We start from the raw sequence: 14426 nt of genomic DNA, 5'->3' as shown, positions 1-14426 counted from the left end.
CAGCCCTGCCCCCTGGTGGGCTGAGCTGGCCACACACACACACACACACACACACACACACAATAAATAAATAAATAAATAAATAAATAAATAAAATAAAAATTAAAAAAAAAAAGGAGTCTTGGGGACTGATGCAAAAGGAATAAGAATGAACCATATGGGCTGAGGATACAGTTCACTGGCACAGTGCCTGCCTGGCAAATGCAAGGTCCTGAGTTTGATTCCTGGTCCAAAAAAAAAAAAAAAAGACAATGAAGTCGAAGACGGAGATGGAGGGGGAGGGGGAGAAGGAGGGGAGGAGAAGAAAGAAAAAAGAACCACTACCATATAAAAATAAAGACTTTGAAGAAGGAACAGATAACAGAGAACAGCATATTTTATTTACTTGATCTGTTCCACTAACTTTTTTTTGTTTTTAATGTATTTAGTACAGGTTCTACATGGTCTCACTACACAGATCAGACTGGTAGTGATCCTCCTGTTTTCAGCCTCCCAAATGCTGGGATTACAGGCACGCACCACCACGCCCAGTCATCACTGTCTCAGCAGGTACCATTGGTGGGTCCAACACAGCATGCTTGGGATCAAAGCCCAGTCCCTGTGTCTGCCTAAGCAGGCACTTAAGTCCGCTGAGCTATCTGGCTGGCCCTCCACCAACTTTTTAACTCTTTTTTTCCAGATTCTTTTCTATAAATAGCTTAATGCTACCTGCTTGAGACATATAACACTACAGTCTGGATCCTAAATGTCCCCCAAAGTTCAGGTGTTGAAGGCTTGATCCCTAGTGTTCAAAGCCAGGACCTTTGGGGAGCAATTGGATCATGACAACTCTGATCTCTTGACCGGATTTGTACAATGATAGTCACAGCTCAATGGATTGGCTTGTTGTAAGAGCCAGTTCTTTCTTTCCTTGTGGCCTTGAAGCCAGGAGGTGAGCATTGTGGCTGTACCATATGCTCCCTACCACAACACCCTCTCCCTACCACAGACCTGTAGCTTTGTGGCCAAATCACTATGAGCCAAAATAAAACTGTCCTCTTTTAGGTTGATTTCTCTCAGGTAATTTGTCACAGTGACAAAAAACTATCAAAGTATTCAAAGGAATTTGGTCACGCATATGAACTAAAACTTTCCCCAGAAGACAAAATTTTGTTTTGTTTGAGACAGGGTCTCATTAATGCAGTTCAGGCTGGCCTTGAACTCAACTTTGTAGCCCAGGCTGGCCTCAAACTTAGAGTGATCCTCCTGCCTCAGTCTCCCAAATGCTGGGAGTACAGGTGTGTGCCACCACTCCCAGAAAAAAAGTATTTTTAAAAACCTTTAAAAAAAGAAAAAAAAAAAAAAAAAAAAAAGAGCTGAAGTCTGCTAAGGATCTTTTTCTTTTTCTTTCCTTTTTTATTTTTTTGCATTTTTTAGGGAAGGGTCTACAGGGTGTTCAGGGTCTCACTACTAGATAGGACTCATAGTGATCTGCCTGTTTATAGCTTCCCAAGTGCTGGCATTACAGATGTGCACTACCAAACCCAGTCTCCAGCTGGCATGGCAGGCCCAGGGATGAAACCCTGGGCCCTGCACCTGCTTGCAGGTGCTTTAATCCAATGAGCTATTTGGCCAGCCCTTAGGATATTTTTTCTGAAAATGTCTTTTTGTGTTTCTAGATTCAGATGACTTAATTTTACAAGAAATTTCCTCAAGAGCAATGATTGTTCATAGAACTATGATTCCCCCAACCAAGAAAACAGTATGGTGAAATGAACAGCATGGCTTCCCCAGCCTCAGAAACCTGGTTTGGTTTGAGGAAGAGACTCTCCACAGAATCCAGGCTGATCCTGAACTCACTATGTAGCCCAGGCTGGTCTCAAATGTGCACTCCTTCTGCCTTAGTCTCCCAAGTGTCCAGATTATACCACCATGCCTTGTTCCCATCCTCATATTCTTGCTTTGTAGTTCCAAATTTTCATCATGTGCAGTGACTCATGCTTTCTTCCCACTCGGATGGGTTAGATTTACTTACAAAAGGTTGACGTATAGAGTAACACAGTATTACCCTCATGCACGGTACTTAACAGAAAAGCAAGTGGTACAATAACAATTAGGTAACCAAAAACATGTGTACGGCAGGGGACATCCAAAGGGATCTTTTTTCTCTCTTTGAAAAACACTGAACTAGGTGTAGTGGTGCACATCTATAATATCAGCACTTGGGAGGATGAAGCAAGAAGATCACTGCAAGTTTGAAGCCAACCTGGGCTACATAGTAAGTTCAAGGCCAGCCTGAACTACATAGCAAGACATATCTCGAAAAACACATAAATACTGATTTCTAACAGGCATGGTTTTACACACCTATAATCTCAGCATTTGGGGGGCTAAGGCAGGAGAATCACTACAAGTCTGAGGCCAGCCTGAACTATACAACAAGACCCTGTCTCAATAAAAAAAACAAGACAAGACATAGTGATTTCAATGCTAAGATACAGGTGTGCAAATAAAACATCTAGAAAGAGGGAAGCAAGGGTTGAAGAGAGTTCACATAGAAAACCAGTAAACTGTCTCTCAAGAAACTTCTGAGAGAGACCAAGGCAAAAAAGAGCACTAGGTTAACAGAACCCATTCCTTTGTAAAAGAGACCTGTGGGGCAGAAGGAGGTATATTTAGTAAAGCTGAATTAACAAATTGTACACAGAAAGTCTTCTGATATCTTGCTAGGTCCAAGTAAAAATATCAGACACACTTGAACATAATATTTTTTAAAAGGCAGCAAAGAAGTCATTCAATAAAAGCAATTTTAGGGCCAGCAAGATAGCTCAGCAGACTAAATTCCTGCTTAGGGAAGCACAGGGACAGGGGTTCAATCCCTGGCACCACATGCCATGCCAGCTCCACCCCTGGGTGTGCTGAGACCAGGCATGGTGATGCACACCTGTAATCCCAGCGCTGGGGAGGCTGAAAACAGGAGGATCATTACAAGTCACTATAAGCTGTGTAGTGAAACCCTGTACCAAAAAAAAAAAAAAAAAAAAAGTAATTTTACTTTCAGACTTTTTCTTTTTTTTTTTTTTTTGAGGGGAGATTAGACATTGGATCTGCCAATCAAGAGTACATAAATTATCATCCACCCATCATCCTCACTCAGGTGCATCAAGACAAAAGCCAGGGACCTGGGAGATAGCTCAGCGACTTAAGTACCTGACTGGCAAGTGCAAGGTCCTAAGCTTGATCCCCAGTACCAAAAAAAAAAGGCAAAAGACAACGAACTTTTCCAAAATGCCAGCTCTGACAGTGATAAGGACCTTCAACTTAAGAACTCCTTAGTTTATAAGAAGTACAAATAAGAATGTCAGGACATATGCAGGGTATTTATATATCCTCCAAATTTAAAAATCTACTTGTCTCCTTGGGAAGTAGTTCTAAAGTATAACCTTTGCTTAGATAAGAAAATACTACAATGGTAAAAACTCCTGGCACTCTAAGGTAGCCATAATTAATTTTAATTAGTCTGCCATAGATTATTTGATGCTATTTGAAGAATACAATGTGTTAGAGATTATCTTCTCTGCCACAATTACAATTAAGATAAAATGAATGTAATTATACCTCCCACATGGAACTTTTCTCTCCTGAGGAGCCAATGACAAAGGTATCCTTTTTCACAACAGAATGAAAGCCATTTCAGTCACATTACCCTGCTATTGGAAAATGTCTATTTTCAACTATAATATAGGAAGGTGGTCAATAAATAAATTTTAAGGGCTGGGAAAATAACTCAGTAGAATAAGCACTTGCCTGGCAAGTCCAGGGTCCTGAGTTCAATCCCCAGTACAATTAATTAATTAATTAATTTTATTGCTAAATTTACTGCAGATGGTAATAAGAGATAAACATAACCTGATGTCTACTGTCAAATAACAGACTTCAACCAACTTCTCTTTAGCACTTAATAAAAGCCCTGAAATGCTTACTTTAATTTCAACTTGCTCTTCCATTTCTTTAGTTTTTATTGTAGTATATTCCTTTTCAAGCCTAAGAAGAAGAAGAAGAAAATCAAAAGCATATTTTCATTCAAAAAACAGCTAATTATAAATTTTTTAAATATAAATATAAAATATGTTTTAGTTTCCCCCAGTTCATTACTTAAGATACTTAATATGAGAAAAATGAATATCCATAGGGTGTTATATAAAAAAAAACTTAGAAATCACAAAAATAAATGCCATTACAAAGTAGAGAAAGTAAATTTATAAAACACCAAACGAAGAACTGAGTTTACAGACTCTACTAAACCCTAGACTTATAAAAGAACCAGCCATCCTTTTCCATCAAATTAGATCACAACTTTATGGCTGAACAGGCTCTTAACCATGAAAATCCTCGTACTAGCAGTGATTTAAAATATTTGAAGTTTCAAAAACAAAAAACAACTCTTAAGACTACTGTTCCTTACAGAAGCTTCAACTAAAAAATGTAGAAGAAATGAGGCAAATATAAAAATCAATACAATGCCACAGTAAATACCAGAGGCAAGAAACACTAGGGAGGTGGGCTGGCAAGATAGCTCAGCAGTCTAAAGTGCCTGCTTAAGCAAGCTTAGGCTAGGCGAGGAAACCGAGGTTCAATCCCTGGTACCACATGCTGCACCAGCCCCAGGGCAGGCTGAGCCAGCCAAAAAAAAAAGAAAAGAAAAAGAAACACTAATGAGTACTAAAGTCAGTGCACTGAAGTCTATGAATAGCCTCAGATTGTGTTTTATTGTTCAGAAAGTACTGAAGGAAACAGTAAATTTATAATGCAGAATCCTAGCAGATAGCACTTGAGTTAACCGATTAAAATTAAAGTTACTCCAGGGGGCTTGTGTGTTAGCTCAGTTGTTTAAAGCACCTGCTTGGGTAAACTCAGGCGCAGGGGACCACGGTTCAATCCCCAGCTCCACAAGCCACACCAGACCCACCCTTTAAGGCCCCATGAGCTAGCCAAAAAAAAAAAAAAAAAAAATGGGAGGATGGTCTTGCTGGGTTAGCTCAGTTGTTTAAAGGGCCTACAGGGGACCAGATTCAATCCCCAGTTCCACATGCCGCACCAGAACTGCCCTGAGAGCACCCTGTGCCACTCAGAAAAAGAATCTTTCCCAAGTTCTGGGCCAGGGAGATAGCTCAGTGGAATAAGTGCTTGCCTGGCAAGTGCTAGGTCCTGAGGTTGATCCCTGATACCACCAAAAAAAAAAAAAAAAAAAAAAAAAAAAAAAAAAAGATTGAAGTCACTCCATCTCAGAAAACACTGATGAACTGTCACTGCCTGATGGAGAGTAATGACAAATAAATGCAATATACTATTTTTCCAACTTTATAATGCAAATGATCTCTTAAAAAATACATAGACCAACAACTAGTTGCATCAAATTATTTATCTTGCTCACAACCAAATCCACTGCAAGTATCAATCAGACCTGAAATAATTTAAAATTATTTTCAAAGATCAAATTCCTCCTCAAAGGACAAAAGCCTATTACCATACATACCATCACAATTATCGCATAACTTCCTAATATAGATTGCTACACTTATTCTGAGGCTTACAAATTTGCCTAAGATTACACTGCTATACTACAATGATTTATTAAGGAATGTTACCAAAAGAATTTATAAAAGATTCCAAAACTGTAAAATATTTTGAACACTGGTTGCACTGCTGAAAACACAAGCACAGAGCCTTTAAAAATGACCACTTAGAAGCAGTTATTGTTAGCTACTATATGAAGATGTCATCATCAAATTCACTTACCTAAAATAAAAAAGTACTAGAAGTCACTTTATCCTTCCTTTGCAATTCAAGAAACCAAACATTTTCACTTCAACCTAACAACGCTCTAATATCCACTACTACTTCATCTCCACTGATGTGTTTTTTAATATTTAATTCTCAAACAGTCTCAGATTTATAAAAAGACTGTGAAGATAGTAGTTTCCATGTTCATTGTACTTTCCACTTACATGTCTTAATATATTGTCACACTACTATAATTAATGAACCAATATAAATACATTATTAACTAAAATCCACCTACAGATCTTAGTTTTTGTCTAATGTCTCTTTTCTACTTCAAGATGCCATATAACACTCAATTATCATGTTTCCTGAGTCCCCTCTTCACAATGACAGTTTCTTTAATTCTCCTTGTTTTTGATGACCTAAATAATGCTGAGTACTAGTCAAGTATTTAGTAGAATGTTCCTCAAATGGGATTATATGGCCATTAGGGGTCTTTGGGAGGAAAACTCCAGAGCTTAAGCACCGTTTTTATCACAAACGAAGGGTGTAAACTCTTGAGAGTGTATTGATATTATTATTGGTATCAATATTGATAATGACTTGGACAATCTGGCTGAGGAAATTATCAGTTACTATTCTGTTGTCCATTCGTTAATAAGTGTTTTAGGCCTTTATTATAGCCTGTCTAAATTACTAGAAGAGGGACAGCCTGATAGCTCAGTGGACTAAAGCACTTGCTTAGGCAGAATGCAGTAGCCAGGATTCGATCCCCGGAAGGCCGTGCAAGCCCTGCCCACGAAGCGTGCTGAAATGGCAATTGAGACTGGGTGTAGTGGTGTGCACCAGAAATCCCAGTAGTTGGGAGACTGAAAACAGGAGAATTACTATGAGTCTCATCTACATAGTGAGACCCCATAGACCCTGTCCTAAATATAGGAAAATTAAATAAATAACTAGAAGAGAGTCATAATTATGCTCACCAATTAGGCCACTTTGAATAATTTCTACATCCTATCATTAAAGTGGTCTTTTTTAAATGCTGATGTGAATCATGTCACTCTTGTTACACTACAAGGTGCTATCCATTAACTTCAGACCAAATCTCCAAGGTCTCCAAAGCTCTTTGTACAAATGACTTATTCTTGAGCATTGATAGGGAAGGATACAGTGAGGCTAGAATATTCTGATGACTTAAGGGAAAGAAATTCTCAAAGAATCAAAAGCCCTAGCCACCAGAGTAACAAGGTCCCTACTACACAAATTAGAGACAATATATTAATGGGTCATAATTCACTGAATAATAATTTATACTGATATCAATGATTGAATGAACAGAGGAAAAAGCACTTCCTTAGGGCTGGGAAATATAGCTCAACAGCTTAAGTACTTGCCTTCAAGGGCAACGTCCCAAGTTCAATCCCCAGTACCACAAAAAAAAAGGAAAGAAAAGAAAGTGCTTCCTTATAGTAGAATGCTACATCATCAGTAAAGAAAAATGCAATGAGAAAATAATGGATGTAAAATTGGTAAGGAAAACTGAATAAAGGACATTACTTAATCTCAAAGTATATATTACTTATCAATTACAAGAGGGAAAATAAATTTACAGTAGTGAAATCTAGCCAATACTCTTTGCCCCCAAATCAAGTGGTCAAACCAACATCACCAATTTTGAAAGAAACCAGTACCATTTTACCTACTGTACGGTGAACTAAGAGACATAAAGCCATTAGTATACCTCCCAAAAATGCACAGCTGGAATCCTTTTTTTTTTTTTTTTTTTTTTTTTTTTTTTTTTTTTTTGCAGTACCAGGGATTGAACTCAGGACCCTGTGCTTGCCAGGCAAGCACTTATTCTGCTGAGCTATCTCCCTGAACCCACAGCTAGAATCTTGTAAGAAAACCTCAGAAAAACTCAAACTTCTGAATTTTCTGCAAAATAACAGGCCTGTACACTCTATATCAATGTTAAGCTGGGTGTAATGATACATGCCTATAATCTCAGCATCCTGGAAGGCTGAGGCAGGAGGATAACAATTTCAAACCAGACTAGGCAGATTAAGTCACTTAGTGAAACTCTTGTGTTGTAGTCTGGGTTTTTTGCAAGGGGTACAATACAATACAGGACACACTTTACAAAATTATTTTATAATCACCCAAAGAATCACATACAAAGAGTGCAGGAAAGAGCAAAGAGTCCAGCTGAGGGCCTGGATCCTAATATCCTGTATGAATCCAGATGAAAACCTATAGCCTATAACAAGGCCTCTCACAAGTCCAATTGGAGGCCTAGAGCCCACAATAATGTCTCATGCAGGCCCACTTCAAGGATCTACACTAAAAAGGGCCAAAAGTCAGGGGTGGAAGCTAAAAAGTCTATGCCAGCAGGATGAAGGGTCTATGCTAGCAGGCTGTGGGATCTGAATTGGAACCAGGAAGCAACTCTCAAAGTAAGAACCAGAGCTCCCCTGAAAAGTACCACAGCCATTCTCAGTAACACTGAGGTCCCCAGCTCCTTCGGTGATGAGGAAACTTGAGTTCCCATCAGGAAAGCCAATGTGAGCAACTTCTCCAGGAGGCTGAGCATTGTATTGTACCATCTTCCCCTCCAGAGCGAGGAAACGATGCTCAAGATGAGGACGAGAGCTCCCCTAAAGTGAATCATAGCCCTCTTCAGCAACAACAAGGTCCCAAGTTCCTCCTCAACAAGAACAGCCAAGCTCATCAGGAAACCAGCATGACCAGGTCCTCCAGTAGAGTAGCCCAAGAAAACCAGGAACTTCCAACAGTTTCAACAGCTTTTCCAAACAGCTTCTCCAGTTCTGCCTCTTATGCAGCTAGCAACAATCCTCAGATGGGCCTCCCACACCCAGAAATACATTAGTTCAATTCAGCTGGGTGTAACAAGTTGAACACCAGTTAGCAAAAGACTACACCCTGCCTTAATATTTAAGAAACAAATAAATAAATGGCTAGGAATGAAGCACAGATTAAACTGATAACTAAATAAAATACATGAACCTAGACTAGGAACATGGAGCAGGGGTTAGGGTTGGTGGCCAGATGGAGTGGGGGAAATGGCTATAAAGGATACTCTTCAGATATGTCATAAAGTTCAAACATGGTCTGTATATAACAGTATAGCTATAATTTCCTTAGTTTAACTATTGTTTGTTAAAAACAGATCTCATTCTTTCAAAGTGCACATTTAAGCTTTTAAGAATAAAAGCACATTATCTCAATCTACTCTCAAATGCATCTCCAAAAATGTATGGATTTTCCTTATACAAATAAAAACATACATACGTAGATGTCATTATTTATATATATGCAAAAGAAAGGATAAAACAAATGAGACAAACTGTAAGCAACTGGTAAATCTAAAGAGTATATGGAAGTTCTGTGTACTATATCTCTGATTTCATTGTCTAACAAGGACACTAGTTTACATGCTTATTCTTTTTTTTAAACAACATTTTGGGGCTGGGGAGATAGCTCAGTGGAGTAAGTGCTTGCCTGGCAAGTGTAAGGTCCTGAGTTCAATCCGTGGTACCACAAAAAAAATAAATAAAATAAACTCAACATTTTCATTTTTTAATCATTGTCAGTTATAATTTTAGGAGATTCTACTTTAGGCTATATAGAATTGGTGCTTTATCAACTCCTTTGAAAATATCCACAGTTGCTCCCTGCAGAATATTCATAGAAGCTAAATCAGTAGTTACTTCAAGCTTGGCAGTAACACCTCAAATAAAACTAAGCAGTATTAGTAATACCTGTTGAACCATGAAGAGGCAAAAATCTAGAGGCCAGAGAGAGAACTTAGTGGTCTAATCACCTGCCTGGCAAGCACAAGGACCTGGACTCTATCCCCAGTATCACATGCCATGCCAGCCCCATGCCATGCTGGCCATGGAAACCAGGCATGGTAGTGCATGCCTGCAATCCCAGCACTGGGGAGACTGAGACAAAAGAATTACTACAAGTTTGAACTGCCTAGTAAGACCCTGCAATTCAGTTCCCCTAGTAAGAAATGTGGCCCCTAATAAAGTAATCCTATGCATCATCTTTCAGATCCAGCGGCTGTACACTATAAGAACCAGACCATCAGTCTAGAGAATAACGAAGAGCCACCTGTTAAATGGCAGAGGACAGATAATGGCTTTTAAAAAGAAAAACGAAGCAACTGCTCAAAACACTTAATTGGAAATGTTTTTTCCATCTTAGCACTATACTATTCTCCAGTAAAATATAATCTGTATATAATTTCAAAGAAATTTAACATTGAACTCTTAGTGTTTTTCCCTGCTATCTTACCATTATCAAATTACATACTGATTCTTGAATATAGTGATGACTAATGATGACTGAGACAGGGAAAATGCCATGAGTTTGTGCCCAGAGCGGGCTACCTACAGAGTTGAAGACTAAGCTGGATTATGTAGCAATACTCTTATGGTGCAGGGGGGTGGGGGAAATAAATGGATGGTTGGATGGATGGATGGATGGATGGATGGTTAGACTGATGGGTGGATGGATGGATGCACAGTATCATCTCCAAAAGACAACATGAAATCTGGTTTGACTTCCTCCTACCCTATTATGTTCGTGGTCTTTGTATTTTTCTACACACACACTTGTTAAAAAATCATTTACTCATATTCATCTTAAAGAATTCTAAACTTATTTTTACCTGAAGTCTACATAGTTGCACGGGATGTAATTCATGTGTGCTTTAAAATTTTCCACTGACTTTAAATACTTATGTAATTTATGGACATCCTATATTCTATGACCTAAGGGGCAGAGAAAATGGTATTGTTATTAAAACAATGAGTAAAGTTAATTTTCTGTTATTAAAAGTCTGTCTTCACTTTTGAACTCTCATAAATTTGTTAATACTTGCTTCATGATAACCAGTTTACTTTTGAATTCTAATTGTAAGACAGGTAAGGTAAACTTCACAACCATTTGTCAGGTGAATGAAATATGAATTTGCTCCATTCAATCTTTTTCATTTTGCTTTACCAGGAGACACTCCCAAAGGATCAAGGCATTCAAAAACTGTTCCTTTGTTTGGTTCCCTAAATAATTTTTACAACCCAAGGCAACGTACCATAATATGATTTGGAATGGGTAGCAAGTTTGCCTTCCTTATATAAAGTAGGAAAAGGCAGACCGTAAGAGGATAAGTGAAATAGAGAACTAAGAAAAATCTATGTTGGAGAGAATTACACACTCTGAACAAATTTCCTGACCTCAGAAGACTGTATATACCAGTTTAAAGATATATGTCTTAGATAACTCTTACATGTCATATTAATAACCTATCATACTGACATCCACTAGACTATACTTTTAATAAACTATCTTGAGGCCGGCCAGATACCTCAGTGAACTAAAGCACCTGCTTAGGCAGAGTGCAGTGGCTGGAGTTCTATCCCCAGTGTGCCATGCTGAGCCCATTCCTGGGGCATGCTGAGATGGCGACTGAGATTGGGCATGGTGGTGTGCACCTACAATTGCAGCGCTTGGGAGGCTGAAAACAGGAGAATCACTATGAGTTCAATCTATCTAGTGAGACCCTGTAAACCCTGTACTAAATACATTTTTAAAAAAATGAAAAATAAATAAAACTATCTCTCTGTTCTGTCATCCTGCAACTGATAGCACTTGAACCTTTGTCGCCATTAGGTACAAACCTGTTATATTCTAAGAGTAGCATTTAACAAAAATGGATGAGACTTGTGTTTTAATAAGGACAAAGGATTTCTATCCAGAATATATGTGGGCCGGGGAGATGGCTCAGTGGAGTAAGCGCTTCCCTGGCAAGCGCAAAGGCCTGAATTCAATCCCCAGTTCCGCAAAAAAAAAAAAAAAAGAATATATGTGAACAACTACTCAGTACCAAATAAGAAATAGGTACTGCAATAGAAAGAGGAAGGGGAAAAACAAAAGCAAATCATGAGGTTAATAAACATATACAACTTTTGCAAAGTTAGTAACCCATGACACTAGGTTGCCTAGTGACTAGCAGCTGACCTCTCAGGACCACTCTGAAAATTTTGATCAAGCGAATTTTTATGGTATGTGTACTGAATTCTCTAGTTTTAGTGATCTTTATCTTATTGGGAGGTACTAAGAAGGTGGCTTCGTGAAATTTATGCACTATCTGCTCATTAAAGGTAGACATTTGTTTACTGATAAGATGTGATGTTATCTGCCTAACTCAGGGGCCTGGATGCACTGGAGTACATGTACCCAGCAATACATGTATTCATCTGATACCACTCCCACATAGGCAGGGCTCCATTCTGGTGCCAAACGTTGACAACATGAGGACTGACTTTCTAATTAAAACCACTGCTAACCAGGGCAAGGTATGGCTTTTAAACTTCTATTAAAATAGCATATTTTAAAATGTCTCTTCAAAACACGAAGTACGTGCATTGATTTTGAAACAGTTTCTGTTGCCATTCAGAATAAATGAAAATCTGTCAGAAATATATTCTTATCAGTCCTTATTGAAAATCCTGAAGCCCAGGAGGCTGAATCAACAGCGATTGCTTTTCTCAGTTCTGGAGCTTGAAAGCTTAGGGTTATGGTGTTGGCAGGAGTGGTCAGTTTCTTCTGAGGATGCTCCCCTTGGTTTCCAGAGAGTACCTTGCCCTTCTTCCCATCACCTTTGTCCTGAAGTATATTATGGGTGTTCCTTTGCACATCCACCTTCCTTCTTATAAGACATCACTTAGATTGGAGTAGAGCCACTCTAAGGCCTCAGTTTGCCTGAGGGATCTCAGTTTCCCTGTCTCCAAGTCAGCCATATTCTGTGATACCTGGGGTGGAAGCTTCAACAGGTGAGTTTGTGGATAGGCATAATTCAGGCCATGACATTTTATTTTCTTTCTAACCATTCTATTTTAGGCTGTGCTGTTAATAGGTGAACAAGAACAGCCAAAACAGTCATCATCAAAGAATGCATGTCAAAGTATGATCTTGCAAGTCACATGATCAAAAGTCCAAACTTTTCATCTGCAAACACCTCTCTGATATTTCAGGTACTGGCTTTATGGTACTGTTCAATGAAGCCAAGTTTGTGATGCACTGTGGAAGGCTAACAGCACAACTTTACTCATGTGATGTGTTCAGTAAATCTCATCTGAACCTCCATAGCCATAAAGTACTCCTGACATGTCTTCCATTCCTTCTGTTATTCGTGGCAATAGACTCTCTCATTGCTTGGAATGGGATGTGTAATTGTAAACTGTGGAGAACCACAAAGTGTACCTAAGGTTCCACAAGTCTCAATACTGTGAACATGGAAAATAACCCTGTGAACATGGAAAATACCAAAGTGAAAGTAATATTATTAAAATAAATAAATAAATAAAAATAAATAAGTACAAAGACACTGACTCTTTACTAACAATTAGGGAAAAGCAAACTAAGTCCAAAATGATATATTTTTACATTCAATAAATTAGCCAAAGTTAAGAATTCTAACCAGATGCTGATGCTAAAGTAAAAGAGAATTTTTACACATTGATGGGTAAGATAAAAAATTAGTATCTCTTTGGCAAATACTTTAGTAAAGCCTTACTCAGCAACCCAGACATCCTATTCCTGCACAAATACTCATAGCATTTAAATAGCAAACAAATCTAGAACGTCTCATATGGCCATTAGGGATATTGGCATACTATGTTAAAATCAAATATAGAGCAGGAGAAATTATTGAACTATTCCACACACACAAAAACCAACCGAGACTGCCTGGGGACACAGGATCTTGAATAGAGAGACCCAGGAGCGCAGGCAGGCCCAGCGAGTGAGTGAGATGACCCAGGGCCATGGGATCCTGAATAGACCCAGAGCACAGACCCTGAGAGTGAGAGAGACTGCCCCGGGGCCCCTGGGTCCTGAATAGTCACAGAGCGCAGGCCCAGTGAGTAAGACGACCCAGGGCCTGCCTGATCCTGAATAGACCCAGAGCCCAGGCCCGGCATGTAAGTGAGACCACCCAGGGCCCACGGATTTTCATTCAACCCAGAGTGCAGGCCCAGCGAGGAACCCTTCAGCAGAACTCCCAGCAAAGAGGCTAGAGGCCAGACACACCCTGCTGATTCAGGAGCAGAACATGTTGCCAGGGAGACACAAAGGGTTCAACTCTAAAAGCTGCAACAGAAAGAAGTAGAGCACAGCAACCAGATCCAAACAACAACCATATGGAGGAATCTGAACTTCGTAGATCCGGACCTGGTGCTAAAGTAATAACTCTAAGCTCTACACCAAAAGTCAGAAGACAGTGGTATACAAAATGACAAAGAGAAGAAACAAAATGCAGTCTCAGGTCCTGTGTCCACCCAGTACGAATGCAGAAGACACTAGCATAGAGGAAACTGGAAATCACACACCTGATATCTTGGAAATAATAGCGTTGGCAGTAAAAACAACTGCAGAAAGGTATAGAAGAAATCAGATCAGAAATAATTTCTGAATTAAAAAATTTAGTGATATCTATAATCAAAGAAGTACTAAGTGCTTCTAAACATTACACTGATAAAAAAATAGAGCAGAATATAAAAATGATGGAACCCTGAATAAGCAATTTAGGAAAGAAATAGAATGTATGAAACAGGTTCAAAGTGATATACAGGAAA

The 14426-nt window shown here is 38.9% G+C and overlaps 1 protein-coding gene across 7 annotated transcripts in view; it reads right to left on the bottom strand.

Moving 5' to 3' along the window:
* The window catches only part of Evi5 (ecotropic viral integration site 5), a 253121-nt gene that overhangs the window by 144353 nt on the left and 94342 nt on the right, over positions 1 to 14426 (bottom strand). For 6 of the 7 annotated variants that reach the window (XM_004635730.2, XM_023720276.1, XM_023720272.1 and 3 more), the window contains one exon: positions 3963 to 4023. In XM_004635730.2, coding sequence (XP_004635787.1) covers positions 3963 to 4023 — 61 coding nt within the window. Of the gene's footprint in view, positions 1 to 3962; positions 4024 to 10514; positions 10563 to 14426 lie in introns of those variants that run through there. The other variant, XM_023720277.1, reaches the window with a different exon arrangement.

This window comes from Octodon degus, unplaced genomic scaffold (assembly GCF_000260255.1).
Source record: "Octodon degus isolate 3935 unplaced genomic scaffold, OctDeg1.0 scaffold00074, whole genome shotgun sequence".
NCBI classification, from domain to species: Eukaryota; Metazoa; Chordata; class Mammalia; order Rodentia; family Octodontidae; genus Octodon; species Octodon degus.
Note: the sequence above shows the minus strand (reverse complement) of the source record. Positions and strands in the feature narration are given on the sequence as shown.